At 48.0% G+C, this 18,993-nt stretch overlaps 1 protein-coding gene across 1 annotated transcript in view; it reads left to right on the top strand.

The window, feature by feature from the left end:
• DNAH10 (dynein axonemal heavy chain 10) overlaps positions 1 to 18,993 on the top strand; it is a 163,573-nt gene that overhangs the window by 144,179 nt on the left and 401 nt on the right. The window contains 16 exon segments of the mRNA XM_020970246.2: positions 104 to 383; positions 3,071 to 3,300; positions 3,764 to 4,037; positions 6,920 to 7,024; positions 7,339 to 7,493; positions 8,051 to 8,205; positions 11,155 to 11,338; positions 12,480 to 12,680; positions 13,854 to 14,063; positions 14,248 to 14,343; positions 15,234 to 15,405; positions 16,261 to 16,392; positions 16,586 to 16,797; positions 16,895 to 17,062; positions 17,266 to 17,446; positions 18,390 to 18,535. Of these exon segments, the coding sequence (XP_020825905.1) occupies positions 104 to 383; positions 3,071 to 3,300; positions 3,764 to 4,037; positions 6,920 to 7,024; positions 7,339 to 7,493; positions 8,051 to 8,205; positions 11,155 to 11,338; positions 12,480 to 12,680; positions 13,854 to 14,063; positions 14,248 to 14,343; positions 15,234 to 15,405; positions 16,261 to 16,392; positions 16,586 to 16,797; positions 16,895 to 17,062; positions 17,266 to 17,446; positions 18,390 to 18,535 (2,901 nt within the window).

The raw sequence follows: 18,993 nt of genomic DNA, 5'->3' as shown, positions 1-18,993 counted from the left end.
TTGACTGCCAATGGGGTCCGGGACACAAAAAAAGGCTGAGTCTCAGCTCCCCCTCTGTTGGTGAGGGTGTATTCACTTTCCATTTGTTATGGTCTTTTTTCAGGTTGCTTCTTTTAATGACCCCGATTTCCTCAAACAGCTGGAAATGTCCATAAAGTACGGCACCCCTTTCTTATTCCAAGATGTGGATGAATATATTGATCCAGTGATTGATAACGTATTGGAAAAAAATGTGAAAAACGTTCAAGGACGACAGTTTATCATACTGGGGGACAAAGAAGTGGATTATGATGTGAATTTCAAACTCTACCTGAACACCAAGCTGGCCAATCCCAAATATTCTCCATCCGTGTTTGGAAAAGCCATGGTGATCAACTACACTGGTGAGAATGGACACAACCCTTGTTTTGAATCATTGGGTCAGAGGCCTCACAAGCCATCCAGTCCAACCCCTTGATTTTAGAGTTGAGGAAACTGAGGCCTAGAGAGGTGAATTGAATTTCTGGGAGCCACACAGTTAGTGTCAGAGTCAGGATTTGAACCCAGAGCCTAGTGCTCTATCTGTTCGAGAAGCTGTGACTATAGAGTCCGCCCAGAGAATCATTAGATTTAAAGCTAAATCCTCCACTATGGTTGCAGAATTCCGTTTTTAATAATAATAATAGCTAACACTTCTATAGCATCTTTCTAACAATGTCATTCCCTTGTTTGAGAATACTCAGTGGCTGGGGCAGCTAGGTGGCGCAGTGGATGGAGCACCGGCCCTGAAGTCAGGAAGACCTGAATTCAAATCCAGCCGCAGACCAAACACTTGACACTTACTAGCTGTGTGACCCTGGGCAAGTCACTTAACCCCAATTGCCTAAAAAAAAAAAAGTAAAGAGAATACTCAGTGGCCCCCCAGTCTAGGATGAAGTACAGCTTTTAAGGTCCTTCACAATCTGAATGTAGCTTACTTTTTATTCATCTATCCAGTAAGCATTTATAAGCATCTACCATGTGCAAGGCATGGTTTGGGTTCTGATGGCTCAGCGTGAACGTAAATAGCAATTATTTCTGTTTTGGCCAGAAACCCTGAGGGTCTCCCCCTCCCAGACTGAATTTTTTTTAATAGGTAAAAGAGGCCATTCTTTGCTTCATTTCTTACCTAGCCTTAATCACTGAATGGGTGTTGCCTCAGACAAACTGAGACCTGGGAAAGATGTTAGCTTAAAAAGGCCAGGTTTCCCACAGCATCCAGGGCCATCTCCAGTTCTCCTGATCTATGTCTGGCCACTGGACCAGAGGGCTGCAGAGGAGAGAGTGAGGCTGGTGACTCTGCGCAGCCCTGCCTCACTTCAATCCAATCCACGTGTAAGTCATGACATCACCTTCCTGATGTCACTGGTCTTCTCCGAGAGGAAAGGACAAACAACAAGCAATAAGCATTTACTGTGTGCAAGACCCTGCAGTGGGCACTGGAGATGTGAAGGCGAAGTGGCCAGTTTTTCTGAAGGAGTTTACATTCCACTTAGGAGCTGCAACATTTGCAGAGATCAGTGAATACGAGATAATCTCCCATTGCTCCTCTTCCCTTCCACATATTCATGGTGTTCCCCTTCACACAGTCCCTGCTCCAGCCAAAGTAGCCTTTTACTACTTGCTGAACTCAGGATCCCGTTTCTTCTCTCTCTCCTCTCCTCTCTTCTCTCCTCTCTTCTCTTCTCTCCTCTCTTCTCTTCTCCCCTCCCCCCTCCTCCCTCCCCTCCCCTCCCTCCCCTCCCCTCCCCTCCCCTCCCCTCCCCCTCCCCTCCCTCCCCTCCCCTCCCCTCCCTCCCCTCCTCCCTCCCTCCCCTCTCCTCCCCTCTCCTCCCTTCTCCTCCCCTCTCCTCCCCTCTCCTCCCCTCTCCTCCCCTCTCCTCCCCTCCTCCCCTCTCCTCTCCTCTCCTCTCTCTCCTCCCCTCTCCTCCCCTCCCTCCCCTTCCTCCCTCTCCTCTCCTCCCCTCTCCTCCCCTCTCCTCCTCCTCTCTCTCCTCTCCTCTCCTCCTCTCCTCCTCCTTCCTCTCCTCTCTCTCCTCTCCTCTCCTCTCCTCTCCTCTCCTCTCTCTCCTCTCCTCTCTCTCCTCTTCTCTTCTCTTCTCTCTCTGTCTCTCTCTCTCTCTCTCCCTCTTTCTCTCTGTCTCTCTTTCTCTCCTCTCTCCTCTCTCCTCTCTCCTCTCTCTCTCTTCTCTCTCTCTCTCTCTCTCTCTCCTCTCTCCTCTCTCTTCTCTTCTCTGTCTCTGTCTCTGTCTCTCTCTCTGTCTCTCTCTCTCTCCTCTCTTCTCTCCTTTCTCACTTTCTCTCTCTCTCTCTCCTCTCTCTCTGTCTCTCTGTCTCTCTCTCTCTCTGTCTCTGTCTCTCTCTCCTCTCTCCTCTCTCTCTCCTCTCTCTGTCTCTGTCTCTGTCTCTGTCTCTCTCTCTCTCTCTCTCTCTCTCTCTCTCTCTCTCCCTCTCCCTCTCTTCTCTCCTTTCTCACTTTCTCTCCTCTCTCTCTCTCTCTCTCTCTCTCTCTCTCTCTCTCTCTCTGTCTCTCTCTCTGTCTCTGTCTCTCTCTCCTCTCTCTCCTCTCTCTGTCTCTGTCTCTCTCTCTCTCTCTCTCTCTCTCTCTCTCTCTCTCTCTCTCTCTCTCTCTCCTCTTTCTGTCTCTCTGTCTCTGTCTCTCTCTCTCTCCTCTCTTCTCTCCTTTCTCACTTTCTCTCCTCTCTCCTCTCCCTCTCTCATGCAAACACTGTCCCCCAGGGCCTGGAATGCTCTCTCTCCTCACCGCTATGTCATAGAACCTTTTCTTCCTTCAGGGCTAAAGTTAATGGGCCATCTCCTTCCTAGGGGAAGCTCTCCCTGATCTTTGCAATTATCATTTACTTTTGCATCTTCACGTTCTATTCGCCAATAGACCACGAGCTCCTCAAGCGCAGTGCCTGTGCTGAGCTTTTGGCTCTGTGCACTGACTGACTTGTGCTCTGTGATGACACAAGGACAAATAAAAAATCAGAAAGCACTGTGTATTTGCAAAGTCCTGAAAATAAGGCCAGTCTCTGCATCCTGTCCACAGTCACATTAAAAGGCCTTGAGGACCAGCTGCTCAGCGTCATCGTGGCCTATGAGAGAAGAGAGCTGGAGGAGCAGAGGGAGCACCTCATCCAGGAGACCAGTGAGAACAAAAACCTGCTGAAAGACCTGGAGGACTCCCTCCTCCGAGAGCTGGCCACGTCCACAGGCAACATGTTGGACAACGTGGACTTGGTGCAGACACTCGAGGAGACAAAGACAAAAGCCACCGAGGTAAGAGCAGCTCCTCCCACACACGTTGGCCATGCCTGTGGCATCACTACCTGCCCTGCGTGGGGCGGAGGAAGGCTCTGCCCGCGTGTGTGCCTCGCGCAAGGCTGCTCCTCTGGGGTCGCCATTACACATAGGGGAGAGAGGGATGGGTGTGGAGTCGGGGAGACCTGGGGCATGAGGAAGAGGCAGCTAATGCGGGGGAGATGCCGTCCTTGGAGCTGGGGCCAGAGACCAAAGCTGCTGGCAGATTAGGACTTTGGGAGCCCCCTTAGCAGGGTGACCCAGCCCTCTGGGTCTCATCGCCCGGCAGATTTCTTTCAGTTACTTGTAGGCATCAGACTCGTGTCTTTCTTTTCTTTCCTTCTAATTTTTCAGCCCATCACAAAATGGCACCTTCATGATTTTACAGGTTTCCTTTATATGAAAACAAACAAACATGTTCTGAAGCAGACCTTTCCTTTAGGTATCGGAGAAACTCAAATTGGCTGAAAAGACAGCAGTGGACATTGACCGACTGCGTGATGGCTACCGGCCTGCTGCCAAGAGGGGCGCCATCTTGTTCTTTGTTTTATCAGAAATGGCACTGGTGAACACCATGTATCAGTATTCGTTGTCCGCCTTCTTAGAGGTCTTCACTTTCTCACTTAAGAAATCTTTGCCTGATTCTTATCTTTCAAGGAGGTTAAAAAACATCATGGACACTCTAACTTTCAACATCTACAACTATGGCTGCACAGGTTGGCATGACTCTCTAGCCAGATGAACACGCGTCCTTCGTTTTGTGGGCATTGCAGTAATAATTATTGAATTCAAGGGGGTTATGTCAGTCACACCAGTTGTAGTAATTTAAGTATAATACATGCAATCCCTGCCTTTAGGGAAACCTATGAAAATTTGTATTTACAGAGATTGTGGTTGATAATTCAGGTTATAAGAAGAAAGGTTCATTAAAATGTCAGAATGACAGAATCTCCGAGTTGGAAGGGACCTGAGACCACGTAGTCCATCCTTTACCTGAATGAGAATATCCACACAACATGTTCATCTAGTGTCTACAAGGAGAGGAGCCTGCTTCCTTTTGAGGCAGGGAATTGGAGTTTTATAGAGCTCTAATTGTTAGCAAACTGGTTTTTATTTCAAGCAGAAATCTCACTCTTTCCTCTCTCTCTCTCTCTCTCTCTCTCTCTCTCTCTCTCTCTCTCTCTCTCTCTCTCTCTCTCCGTCTCTCTTTCTCTGTCTCTCTTTCTCTGTCTCTCTTGGTCTCTGTATTTCTCTGTCTCTGTGTTTCTCTGTCTCTGTATTTCTGTCTCTCCTCTGTCTCTTTCTCCTCTCTCTTTCTCTCTTCTGTCTTTTCTCTCTCTTTCTTCTCTCCTCTCCTCTCTTTCCTCTCTCTCTCTTTTCTCTCTCCTCTCTTTCTCTCTGTTCTTTCTCTCCTCTCTCTTCTTTCTCTCTTCTGTCCTCTCTCTTTCTCTCTCTTCTTTCCTCTCTCTTCTTTCCTCTCTCTTTTCTCTCTCCTCTCCTCTCCTCTCTCTTTCTCAATCTTCTTTCTCTCCTCTCTCTCTGTCCTTAAAGACAGCTTGCATAATAATCAATTTTTCTGTATTGCTTCTATAGTGTAAGTTTACAAAATATTTTCCTCACATCTATCCTATGAAGGAAGTGGTACAGATATTATCACCACCATTTTACAGTTGAGGAAACTGAGGCTTAGATATGAGGATTTCCCCAGGGCTCGAGCTGTGCTCTGAACCCATGTCTCATGACTTAAGTCCAGCATTCTTGACTATACCATTCTCCCTTTCCTTTTATAGAATGGTATCTTGGTATAGCATATCCAGGTCTGTCACTGTCTTAGTCACCCTCCTCTGGATATATGCCACCATCCCTCTCTTATTCTAGTTCTAGTCTAACAAGAGTAAATTATAGTAGTACTGTCATTTTCCCTGTTCTGGACATGTCCTCCCATAATGCAATGAAGATTGTATTTTTTTTTTGGTCGTCACATTTTGCTGTTGCTTTATATAACACTTACTGTCCCCAATACATTTTTCTGCCTTTTGGTGAGGCAATCACGGGGTTAAGTGACTTGCCCAAGGTCACACAACTAGTAAGTGTCAAGTGTCTGAGGTCTGATTTGAACTCAGTTTCTCCTGACTCCAAGGCCAGAGCTCTATCCATAGCACCACCTAGCTGCCCCTTGTCCCCAGTACTTTTTCACAAGAACTATTATCTAGTCATACTTTCCCTCATTCTGTATTTGTGCAATTGATTTTTTGAATCCAAGTATGGGACTTTACATTTATTCTGTTAAATTCCATTTCACCAGACATTCTTTTCTTTTAAAAACTTTTATTGATAGCTTTTGTTTCTACCTGACTTTCATTTCCCAAAATATCGTTCCTTCCACCCCTACCCAGAATGCTATACCCTAGCAGTGGTTCTTAAACTGTGGTGTCATGACCCACAGTTTAAGAAGTGCTGAAGGGGTTGTGAGTGGAAAAAGTTTAAGAAGCCCTGCCCTATAGGAAAGAGTAAAAAGGACGGGGGAAAAGCAGTTTAGCGAAACTAAACAATACCTCAACCACATCTGGCAGCATATACAGTATTCCAAACCTCTGGTCTTCCACCTCTACAAAGAAGGGAAGTGCATTTTCATATCCTTTCTCTTCTTCAGGATCAAATTTATTCATTATAATTGCATAGCATTCAGTTCTGATTTTCTTTGTTGTTTCAGCCCATTTTTTTTTCTATCTGTATTTTGGCATTCAGTGTGTTAGTCGTCCTTCTCAGCTTCATGTTATCTGCTAATTTGATAAGAATACCATTTATGCCTTCATTCAAGTCACTTATAAAAAGGTTTAGCAGCCCAGGGCCAAGGATAAATCCCTGGAACATTCCCCTCTAAAATGCCCTTCAAAATGATAGCAATCCCTTAAGTGGTGTTCTGTCATTCAATCTGTTCCAAATCCTTCTAACTCTTCTATCATTTAACTTGCATCTTTTTTGTTTTATCTAAAAACATGAGATACTTCTATGCCCAATCTAGAAACCCGATCAAAAAAGGAAGTATGGTTTAACTGAAATTACATTTTTTCCTTTAAAAATTTTTATTTTTCAATTAACAAGCATTTATTTTTCCCCTTCCTTCTCCCACTCCCCATTCAATTTAAAATAGCCCTAGATGACTGTACTAAGCACTGGTGATACATATAAAGGCAAAAGAACCCCCAAACAACAACAGCGACTAACAGCCACGGTCCCCTTCCTTCAAGGAGCTCCTGTCCTAATGGGGTGGGGTGCCATGTAATTAGCTAGGTCCATGCCAGCCACATACAGAATGGGTGGAAGGTGATTCAAAGGGGAAGGTGCTATCAGCTAGGTGGACCAGGAAGGGCCTCCTGCAGAAGATGGGAATGAGAGTTGAGTCTTGAAAGAAGCCAGGGGAGCCTGGAAGAGGAGGGGAGGAGTGAGGGGAGGTGTGGCGTGCCCTGTTGGAAGGGCAAGCCGGCCATGATAGCTGGACAGCGGCAGGGGTGGAGGGGCCCTTTTGTGAGGGGCTGACCGACCGACTGGATTGGAGTGGATGCTTCCTCAGTCTTCCCTGGTGTTTTCACCACAGGGCTATTTGAAAGACACAAGCTGCTCTTTTCTTTTAATATGACCATCAAGATAGAGCAAGTGGATGGCAGAGTCCCTCAGGAAGAGCTGGATTTTTTTTTGAAAGGTAATGAAATGAGTTTGCACAATGTCACATTTCTCCCCCAACTTTCCTAATCTATATTGAAGATGTTAAAAAAAGGCTACTGAAAACCTAAATCAAATTGGATAGATTTACAACTCGGCCTCTCACTTTGTAGCTGTGCTGATTTTACAGTGAGCCGTCACATCAGGGTGATGAGTTTGACTGATTGGACTCATTTGAGAGAAGCCGTGACCATTCTCTTTCGATTCCTGTGTCCCTTTGTGCTCGGGATTGTGTGTCTTCTTGGTGTCCACCGCAGGCCGTAAGGCTTCCTTGTCTTCCCTTGCTGTGAACAGGAAACATTTCCCTGGAGAAGAACAAACGAAAAAAGCCTTGTACGTGGCTGGCTGATCAGGGCTGGGAAGACATTATGCTTTTATCTGAGCTATTTCCAGACCCCTTTGGGAGACTTCCTGACGACGTAGAGAAGCAGAGCCACGTCTGGAAGGAGGTGAGCGATGTGACTGTGTCTGCACATGTTCACATCTCCTAATTGCCTTCCAATCACCAAACTATAACTTGGGTTGAAGCCGGCAATTCCTAACCTGAGGTCCACAAACTTTATTTAAAAAAAAAATCTTTTTTTGTTAACTGCATTTCAGTATCATTTGTTTCCTAACTGATAGGTTGTGATTCTAACTGTTTTATTTTATGCATTTAAAAACATGATTCTGAGACCTGTAGGTTGCCCCAGACTGAATGCCAAAGGGGGGGTCCATGATACAAGAAAAGTTAAGAATCTAAACTTTCAAGGTTTAGGCCTTTCTAGACCAGCATACTCTTTTGGGTTGGTAAGTAATGGACTGTATCTCTGCATTTCATCCCCATTCCCCTACTGATACCTCTTTATAAGCTGGAAATCCATAAGCATAGCTAAATCAAATTGTCCTTGTCGAGCTAGGCTTTAAACTGGTTGGCTGGGAGATGAGATGGAAAGCAGAGACTGTCCCCTGACAGCTGGGTCCATATCCTTTCTGATCTGATCAACTCTGCCATCTTTTGTCCCAGTGGTATGACCTAGATTCACTGGAACAGTTTCCATTCCCCCTGGGCTATGACAGCCGTGTGACCGATTTCGAGAAGCTGCTTATTCTGCGATGTTTCCGAGTGGACCGGGTATATCGGGCAGTTACTGACTATGTGACTGTGACCATGGGGGAGAAGTAAGTAAGAGGTTTTTGCTTAGCCCTGTCTGTGGCCTATGTCGTCTTCCCTGGGACTTTCAGGAAGAGTTTTGTAATGATGGAGAAAGCTTTGGGATCTCTGCACTCACTGTAAAGAAGATACACATATCACATATGCACTGTCCACCTCAGTAAAAATACGCCAAGAGTGTCAGGAAGCTGCATTCGAATTGGTCATCAAATGAGACAGATGAGGTGCCTGATCTGAAAGCCTATGAAAATTCATAACAGCCAGAGAGCTAACTGGTGTCATACTTAGGGAGGCAGAATCTAATCCTGCCTCTGACCCATCCTGGCCATGGGACCCTGGGAAAATCCCTTAACCTCTCAGTACCCCCACCCCATTCTTTAAGAGTTGGAGCAGGGGCAGCTAGGTGGCGCAGTGGATAGAGCACCGGCCCTGGAGCCAGGAGGACCAGAGTTCAAATCCAGCCTCAGACACTTGACACTTACTAGCTGTGTGACCCTGGGCAAGTCACTTAACCCCATTGTCTAGCCCCTACCCCCCCAAAAAAAAGAATTGGAATAGACATCAGATATCACCTAGTCTCTGACTCATACTTATAGTAGGAATCCTTGTCAAGTCCCTGGAAAATGATTGTTTGAAGGTCTCCACCTCTTGTCTCAACTAGTCTGTGAGTAATTCCTTCATTGGTCTCCCTCCATTTTCTAGCTTCCTAACCCATCCTCTGCACAGCTACAAAAGTGATCATCCTGACATAATCAATCAGTATTCGTTAGGCATTGCCTATATGCCAGGCCCTGTGCTGGGGGGTGGGGAGGGTAAGAGAGACAAAAGGGACAGCCTCTACCCCACAGGAGGTTACAATCTGTTGGGCTAAACAACACGTACACAAGGAATGGGAAGTGAATCCAAGGTAGTCCTGAGAGGGAGGACTCAAAGCGCTTGGGACATAAAAAGAAGCAAAGGGCAGTTCCTGCCCTCAAGAAGATTCCAGTCTGATGGGGGAGACAATAAGCAAACAAATATGTACGAACAAGCTGCGGACAGGATAAATAACTGGAGAAGTGAAGCAGGAAATGCTGAGGTGAGGGACGGCTAGAAGTGAGAGAGACCGGGAAAAGCTTCCTGCAGAAAACGGGATTTTAGTGGGGACTTGAAGGAAGCCCAGAAGGTCAGTAGGAAGAGTTGAAGGGAGAGAGCATTGCAGGCCGGGGGGAGACCTTGAGAAAACGCTTGGATTGTTCGAGGAACAGCCAGGAGGCCACAGAGTACATGACAGGAAATGAGGCGTAAGAAGACTGGAAAGGTAAGGAGGGGCAGGCTATGAAGGGCCTTGAACAGCAAACAGCATTTTGTCTTTGATCCTAGAGGTAAGAGGGAGCCACCGCGGTTTATTGAGGATGGGGGTGACATGGTGAAACCTGTGTTCTAGGAAAGTCACTTTAGCGGCTGAATGGAGGATGGATTGGAGTGGGGAGAGGTCTGAGGCAGGCAGACCCCAGCAGCCATTGGATAGTCCAGGTGTGAGGTGATGAGGGTCTGCACCGGGGTGGGAGCAGTGGCCGAGGAGAGAAGGGGGCATATTTGAGAGATGCTGCAAAGGTGAAATCCACAGGTCTCAGCAATAGCTTGGATCTGGGGGTGGGATGAGAGATGGTGGAGAATTCAGGATGACTCTTAGGTTGTGAGCCTGAGGGACTGGGAGGATCCTGGACCCTTTGTAGTAACAGGGAAGGTAGAGGGTTTAGGGAGAAAGCTAATGAGTTCTGTTTGGACATGTTGCGTTTACAATGTCTCCTGGACTTCCAGTTCAGGATGTCTGAAAGGCAGTTGGAGATGTGAGACTGGAGGTCAGCAGAGAGGTTGGGGCAGGAAAGGTAGATCTGAGAATCATCAGCACGGACGTGGTAATTAAATCCATGGAAGCTGATGAGAATAATGACTAGTGTTAAACGGAGAAAGTCATAAGTAAAAAGGCTGGCGTCAGATTGTGAAGGGCTTTAAATGCCAAACAGAAGACTGTATTTCACCCTGGAGACAATAGGGAGCCCTGGAACTTCTTGAGCAAGATAGCAATGCGTCCCTGTGCTTTTAGGCATGTGACTTTGGAAGCTGTGTGGAGGACAGGCTGGAGTGGGGAGAGGTGAGAGGTCAGGCAGAAAGTCGGTGGATGCTTGTTTTACCAGGGTCCGTTGCAGCCCTTACATGACTTCATTGATAGTTTTTTTTTTTAGTTAGGCAATGGGGTTAAGTGACTTGCCCAGGGTCACACAGCTAGCAAGTGTTATGTGTCTGAGGCTGGATTTGAACTCAAGTCCTCCTGAATCCAGGCCAGTGCTCTATCCGCTGTGCCCCCTAGCTGCCCCTACATAGATAGTTTTCAAGAATTTCTGGGGGCCATCCTTTTGGCCCTGTTGGGCCTTGGATCACAGAGATATTATTGGTCACTTGGGGGGCACACAAAGTCTTCTCAGCTTGGCAGCACTTGCTGGTGTTTGTATCACCCAAGCAGAGCCTCCAATGACCCAGGTCATGACCCCACCATGATGGGTATTAGAGGAGGATTTTGTTAAAGGCTTTCCATGCACATGCTAGTCTATGAACATCCCATAAAAAGGGATAGTGGTGTTCTTCGTGATGATGGACCCCCAGATTTGTGATCGAATTCCCAGTGATCTGGATTGTCTGGTTTTATATTAGTGTCTTCCTTCACATTTACATTTTTTCCCTATTGAATCTCTGTCTGCCTGACAGATCATGGGCAGTGCTGACTAGACTTTGAATCTGGAGATCTCTAGCTTCCTTTCCCACCTGTAGTTGATGAATGTGGAGAAAGCCATTGACATTGAATTCATGTTCCCAACTTCAAGGATCATCCGCTAATTAAATTTCCTCCCCAAAGAGAGGAGAATAATTCTATGAGCAAGTGAAGAAACCATATCTGGGCTCTTTCTCCTGCCTAGGTATGTTCAACCCCCAATGATCAGCTTTGAAGCCATTTTTGAACAGAGCACTCCAAGTTCACCCATTGTATTCATTCTGAGTCCTGGCTCAGACCCTGCCAGTGATCTGATGAAATTAGCTGATAGATGTGGCTTTGGAGGAAATCGTCTCAAATTCCTTGCAATGGGTCAAGGCCAAGAGAAGGTAATTTGTTCTGGTGAAGTTCAGTTCCTAAACTACAGTCTGTGTGTGTGTGTGTGTGTGTGTGTGTGGTGTGTGCGCGCGCGCGTGTGTGTGTGTGTGGTGTGTGTGTGTGTGTGTGTGTCTGTATGTCTTTGTAAGGGTGGTCTTGCTATCTGGGAAGTTGAGGTAGCTTTTGTATGTTGGTATTTACCTTCATGCTTTAAGCCAAGGACAATTTTCCCTACAGATCCTTTCCTGAAAATGAGTTGCATTTCTGTCTTGAGCTCCCTTTTATTACATAGATTCAGCTATACTGAGGGTCGAATTATGACCAAGGAAACATAAGCCCATGAAATCAAAGCCCAGCACAATGTGATCTGCCAGTCGTCCTCTCAAATCACTGTGACAAAGGAGAGGCCATTGCTTTTGGAAATTTGATTTTTTTTAACATTGAGGAAGATTATTATGATTAATAGAATGAATATTCCGTGCTTCTCGCAACAGAATGTAGGGTCTGCACCCTCAGCATGGTCACCATGGAGCAGAGTTGTTACGCTTGAAATATTCTAAACAATGTGGAGTTGTCTGAAGTCCACCTGGATTGGCCCTGGGCGTAGCTGTGTGTCTGCCCCATGAGCATCTGCAAGCTGCTGTTGGCTTACTGCTGTTCTGTGTAGAAAAGTCAACCCTCCCCATGATCACATGCTGAGGTTGGAATGAGTCCCTGGGACAAGTATTGTCTGGACTTCTGCTGGGTCAAGGCCTGGGTGCGATAGATTCAAGGTAGAGTATGGGGTTTTGGTTCAGACCCGTGATTTTAGTGGTGTGAAGAGCTTCTGCTGTGAAAGCACCATCCACCACCCCAGAGCAGGGACTCCTCCATAATGAATAGTTTTAGGGAGCTGAGGCTGGGGAGGGAGAGGTTTGGTGATTCACCTCGGGTTATACCACTGGAATATGACAGGGTAGGACCTGAATCCAGGGGCCAGGCTGCCTCTCCCACCATGCTTATAGAGTCATGATTTTTAAACCCTGCCTCTGACCCTTACCAGCTGTGTGACTAAGTCACTTCATCTCCCGAGGCCACTCTTCTGTGAAAGGACAGGGCTGGGCTTCTGCTCAGAGGCACCAGCTCATAACCTTTCTGCTGTGATTGGCACAGGTGGCATTGCATCTGCTGGGGACTGCTGTGGCCCGGGGTCAGTGGCTGATGCTGCAGAACTGCCACCTTCTTGTCAAATGGCTTAAGGACCTGGAGAAGTCTCTGGAGAGAATCACAAAGCCCCACCCAGACTTCCGCCTGTGGCTCACCACTGACCCCACTAAAGGCTTTCCCATCGGGATCCTGCAGAAATCCTTAAAGGTACGGGACTGGGAGACAGAACCGGCCATGAGTCTGTCCATCCGTCTGTCCTTATTACTGGAGGCCCAGGACTGTCTGGGAGGGGACCGCCTGGAGAGATGGCTTAGCAGGGAGAATGGAGACCTGCTCTGCCATCTTCAGTCCTTGTTGAAGGAGAATCTTGGTTTGGGGGTGGGGCAGGGGGATGGTGCGAGAAGAAGTTTGAATTCTGAATCTTTCTACCGGCTCAGGCTGTGACTTTAGGGAAGTTACTCTTCCTCTCTGGATGTTAGTGTTTTCCTCTGTAAAATAAATGGGCTGTGTGTGACCCTGGGCAAGTAACTTAACCCCGATTACCTCCCCAAAAAGCAAAAAAAAAAAAAAAAGAAATGAATGGGCTGGAGGAAATCATACCAAGGAATCTTTTTTAGCTTTTTGCATGCATGGGACATGGCTGGCACCTTGGGAGAAAAGTCTTTTTGAATGGTCAAATACTGTTAGCGGGATGAAGCTATCATACTGCGTGTGGATATAGAGATGAGAAATTGTGTCTCTTCCTCCTCTTTTAGAAGTGCAGGCATGCATGGGGTGTCTGTGGAGTAGTGGAGGCCAATCCATGGAGCATGTATGTGGCTGGGGTCGGGTGGGGACCTGTGCTCTGGTCCCTTGATAATGGACATGCACAACTGGCCTTCATATGTCCTTTAGAAGAAGCCAGAGCACAGACCATGCCTTCTACCTGCCCATGGACCTGCCCATGGTCCAAGAGTGGGCCCAGAGACAGCAGCAATAGTCAGACTTCATTTTTACCAGAGGCTTCTCCACCTCACCCGCACTCCCATCAGTTCAGAGTAGTCGACCCACATTGTTCATTGATTATCACAGGCATTATTTTAGAAGTTTTTTTTTTTTAAATGCATACCCCCGCCCCACTGCAGGGTTGGTGTAGAGATTTTATTCCCTCCACTTGATAGGCTAAGAACCCAGCAATGAGAGAGCTTCAGGGGCTTCTTCAGGGGCCACGCTGAGTCAGTGGAAAAGCCAGAACAGAAACCTAGATCTTGTACCGCTAGGATCACAATGTGCATCCTTGGCTAGGGGACCAGGAGTGTGGGAGGAGAAGCAGAAACTCACGGCCTCCCATGCACAGCGGAGCTGATGCACTCAGCCCGTCTTCTTTCCTCCTCTCTGAAGGTGGTCACTGAGCCACCCAACGGCCTGAAGTTGAACATGCGGGCGACCTACTTCAAGATCCCCCACGAGATGCTGAATCAGTGTCCTCATCCTGCCTACAAGTCCCTGATCTACGTGCTGGCCTTCTTCCATGCAGTCGTGCAGGAGAGAAGAAAGTTTGGCAAGATCGGCTGGAACGTGTCCTATGACTTCAATGAGTCCGATTTCCAGGTTGAAAACAGTGCTGCTGATGCCGCCATGCCTCTTCCTCCCCGGGCACTTGTTTTGATACTGTGGCACCTTCAGGATTGAATGGGGCGGGGGGTCTATTTCCAGGGTCTAAAGAGTAAGGGTGGGTGGGTTGTGGGAAGCAAGGCCTCCCTTGGTCTTTACACACCTTGACTTCCGTGGCTAGGTCTGCATGGAGATCTTGAACACGTACTTGACAAAAGCCTTCCAACAAAATGACAGCAAAATCCCTTGGGGGAGTCTCAAGTATCTCATTGGAGAGGTAAGCCTAGCCTTCCACAAAAATGCCTCCAGGGTCGGAGGACGAAGGGCAAGAAGGGGGCCTTGGTGGGGCCCGATGTTGGAGGGCGTCCCTCCTGAATGTCTGCTGGGGCCAAAGCGGAGGCATGTGTATGAGCAGCAGCCTGGCTTCTCATCACCCTCTCTCTCCTTTATCCTGTGGATTCCTGTTTCAAGCAGAGACCCAAACGGGGGCTCCCTGAAATCACTCCTATTAAACAGCCTGATGAAGGGCTCTGGAGATTATAGCCCACTGAAAACGCTAGTGAATCAGACTTGATTCTTCCTCATGGCCAGGATGCCTAAGCCATGCCTACCCAGCCCTTCTCTGCTCCTCTGTGCCACACGGCTGAGGCCATTTGGCATGGATGGACCTTTCAAAGGCTTCCTCCAGGTTCCCATTCCTCAGAAGTTCAGGCATTGTTACGGGTATTTGTTTGGATCCAAAATCTACAAAATCTACAAAATCCCCTCCCCCCAACCATCGTTAGGTTAATGATCATCATTTAAAAGGTGCTTGGGGTCCCCTCTTGCCGGAAGTCAGAAAACTAAGTTACAATGTAACTTTGAAAATCATGCCTGTTCTGTACACAGATGGGTGGTCTAGAGGACAGAGAGCTGGCTGCCGGATCGAGAAGACCCTGGTCAGGTCTCACCTCTGTCCCTTTCTGGCTGTGTGCAGGTCACCCAAGTGAATCACTCAGCTTCTCCATGTTCCCAAGAATTCTCTGCCTTTGTGAAGAGTGTTTCCTTGTCAGGAGCTCCCTCTGGGAGTGAAATCCCAGGCCCAGTCCCCATCCCTTCCTACCTGTGAGGCCAGTCCAGTCAGCGGTCCCCTGCTGGGCACTCAGGTGGATTCTGCCTTGTGTCTAGGTCATGTATGGAGGCCGGGCTATCGATAGCTTTGACCGGCGCATCCTGACCATCTACATGGACGAGTATCTAGGGGATTTCATCTTTGACACCTTCCAGCCATTCCACTTCTTCCGGAATAAGGAAGTAGATTATAAAATCCCAGAGGGTGAAACCAAGGAACATTTTGTAGGTGAGACTGCTCAGATACTGGAAAAATGTAGCTAATTCTGACCAAAAAAAATACGTTTTGGTGATGTCCATTTCTGCAACAATTCCCCTGATCCTTTATCTAGTTGGACTTGTGGAGGGTGAGCTTGGATGTCTTCTTTGGTCAGTGACTTTCCTTTTGTAAACCAAACTGGCCATTCTAAGCCCTAGCCCCTGATGTACATTTTGCGTTCTCTTGTGATGATGTATAAACCGCTTTCTTCAAAGGGACCGAATTATCAGTGAGCAGTTCCATCAACATTCCCAAGAAACAAACCTCTGGAACACAGGGGCATCCTTGTTTAAAAGAACCACCCCTTCTGGGTGCGGTGGCACACACCCGTAGTCCCTAGGACAGGGAAGGCCATGGTTGGTGGAACACAGGAGTTGGGGCTAAAGCTGATGACGTGTCCATGCCAAATCTGGAACCAGTGAGATGAGCTTCTGGGACCGCCACGTTGTCTAAGGAGGGGACAGCTGGGCCAGGTGGAAAGTGGCACAGATCAAAGCTCCTATACAGTCATTGGCGGGGTTGGGTTTGTGAATGGCTACTATACTTCTAGCCTGGGTGAGACAGGGAGCCAGGCTCCCCGCCCTCCCCCCCAAAAAAGTAAATCACTCCTCAAAACAGACTGATGAGATATTATGTGTAAGGCACTTTGCAAACCTTAAAGCACTACATAAATGATAGCTCTCATTGTTATTATTAATATGACTAGTATGGGAACCAGCGTTGCTGTCTCTGGGGTCCCTTTCTTGCTCCAAAGGCTTCAGCCCATAGGGAGTCTGCTCAGCCCTACAAGGGGTCCCGGTTTCTTTTGCTTATGCTCTTTTACAGAAGCAATTGAGTCACTTCCGCTCGCCAACACACCAGAGGTGTTTGGCCTCCATCCGAACGCCGAGATTGGATACTACACCCAAGCTGCTCGGGCCATGTGGTCTCACCTGTTGGAATTACAGCCACAGACAGGTAGAGTCCTGTCATCGGGGGTATTTTGCCCACTCAGAATAGCTGCTCTCCTCCTAAGGGTGATATGAGTCTTCTCTTTCCCCTTTCCCCACTGCACTGATGTTTCCGCCTAAGAACGGGTGGCATCAGCAGTCTGCCTCGAGGGCGAGGCCCCGATGAACGGTGACCTCGCTCAAGAGCGTTTCTGTTTCAGGGGAGTCTGTCACTGGCATCAGCCGGGAGGATTACATCGCCCAGGTTGCCCAGGACATTGAAAACAAAATGCCCAAAGTGTTTGACTTGGACAGTATCCGCAAACACCTGGGACTGGGCATCTCTCCCACGACGGTGGTGCTGCTGCAGGAGCTGGAGCGTTTTAACAAACTGACGATCCGCATGATGAAATCTCTGGCTGAACTCCAGAGGGTGAGTGGGGTGAGGTGGGAGCGAGGCGGGCGAGGTCGGGGCTCGAGGGCTGTTTTCTGAGCTGCCTGCACTTGGGCTCTGTCCGCTCTGCCCACAGGCCTTGGCTGGGGAAGTCGGGATGAGCAACGAGCTGGATGGTGTTGCTCGGGCCCTTTTCATTGGTAACATCCCAGGCATCTGGAGGAAACTTGCCCCTGACACCTTGAAGACCCTTGGCAACTGGATGGTGTACTTCCTGCGGAGATTTGCTCAGTACACAACGTGGGTAAGGTGTGGGCGATGGTGTTTCCTGCGCAACAGAAGCAGCACCTTAAGAACAGCCCTTCCTCTGCGGAAGCCTGCTGGGGCATGCCACCCGAGGGCTGACCCCTGGGAGAGGGCAGAGAAGCGTCTCAGGCTCCATTCTGATGCTGGGCGTTGTAAGGCAGGAAGAAGGTGACAGGGTCACCGTTTTATCTTTCTTTCCAGATTTTAGAGAGTGACCCCAACGTGATGTGGCTGTCAGGGCTACACATCCCTGAGTCCTATCTCACAGCTCTGGTTCAGGCCACCTGTCGGAAGAATGGCTGGCCCCTGGATCGCTCCACTTTGTTTACCCAAGTGACCAAATTCCAGGATGCAGATGAGGTGACTGAACGAGCAGGACAAGGTATGGTCAACTCCAGGGGGTCAGTCCCTCTGCAGGCCGCTTCTGTCACCCTCAGCCTCTTCCTGCCTGAACCTCATGGCCGGGTCTGGCTTAAGTTATCAGTGGCAGGACCAAGTCTGAAGGGGTGATGGCCAGTCCGAGGGGGCCTGACCTTGCATCTGTCTGACCACATTCCCAAGCTAGATGAGCTATTGAATGTCGCCCATTCCTCTTCACCTTGTATATCATCATCGTCATCATCATCGGACTTAATGGAGCTGCTCCTTTGAGAAGAGTTCTTCTAAGTGGAGGGCATCTCTAAACCAATTCAAAGTAAAAGGAGTAATCGAAAAAAGTTGTAAACGTATGAACACTTGTTACTTTGATGTGAACCTTTCAGAAACACCACCCAGTGAGGATCATGGCTCACACCTCTAGCATTTTGTAGCTGGAGCTGATGCCAGGGAAGATCTAATCTTGGGCAAGATGGGTCCTGAGACAGATGGGTCAGGCCTCCTGAGCAAGGATGCTGTATCTTCCTGGAGGGGTGCAGCAAGGCTCAGGTCTAACTGATCTGCTGATCTGCGCACCATCATGCTATCATGCAGTTACGATCTGCATTTAATTGTTGATCATTTAGGGCACCAATGACAGCTGCGGCATGGTTTCGCAAGGATCTGTGGAGGAAAAGTCTGAGGTTCCCCTCCCTCCCCTTGGCCCCTGGGTTCCCTGAAGGGAGGGATTTTTAGTTAATTTACATTATTTAATTTCTTCATATCTGTTGAGTCACTTTCCCTGTGGATGTGGGTGAGAAACCCAGAGGACAGGCACATCGACAGCATTGCAGGGATTATGCACCACAGGGAGATCTTAGCTCTGGACGGTATGTGGTGTGTGTAACCACCAAAGATGGATCATCTGTTGTCAGGATTTCAGCTTCTCGTTTTTCTCCTGGTATCTATAGGATGCTTTGTGTCAGGGCTGTATCTAGAAGGTGCTGACTGGGACATTGAGAGAGGCTGCCTTATTAAGAGCAAACCCAAAGTCCTGGTGGTGGACCTGCCCGTTCTGAAGATAATCCCCATTGAAGCCCATCGTCTCAAACTACAGGTTAAAGGGAGCAGACCTGAGTCCTCTTTCCCAGCCCTCTTCCTCCTCATGGATTTTCTACAAGTTCCTTGTTTCCTTTGCTTCTTTAGACTGAAGTTTTATAGATAAGAAGTGCTTTTTAACAATCTGTCCCTGTAGGATAATCTAGTTGCTTATGGAATTCTTGGTGGGATTGTTGGGTATGACAAGCTTAAGATGGCAGCTCACCTGCTTGTTTCTGGAGTAGCCATTAAAGGGAACCCATGGAAATAGGGCCTCATGGAAATCTGATTCGATTGGGTTAGCTTTTGACGAGCCATCCCCATGTCATCATCATACCAATGTCAAAGGCTTCCTCTGATGACCTCATCATCCTCTCAATGTGGGATGGACACATTGCACACTCAATCGAATGATCCCCCCTTTAAAACTTAGAGGCACCATATGGGCTAGAGGCATCATATGGGCTATTTCTTATT

Source organism: Phascolarctos cinereus, unplaced genomic scaffold (assembly GCF_003287225.1).
Source record: "Phascolarctos cinereus isolate Bilbo 61053 unplaced genomic scaffold, phaCin_HiC Scaffold_4;HRSCAF=312, whole genome shotgun sequence".
NCBI lineage: Eukaryota > Metazoa > Chordata > Mammalia > Diprotodontia > Phascolarctidae > Phascolarctos > Phascolarctos cinereus.
The sequence above is the reverse complement of the archived record's forward strand: the minus strand, read 5'-3'. Positions and strand labels throughout refer to the sequence as shown.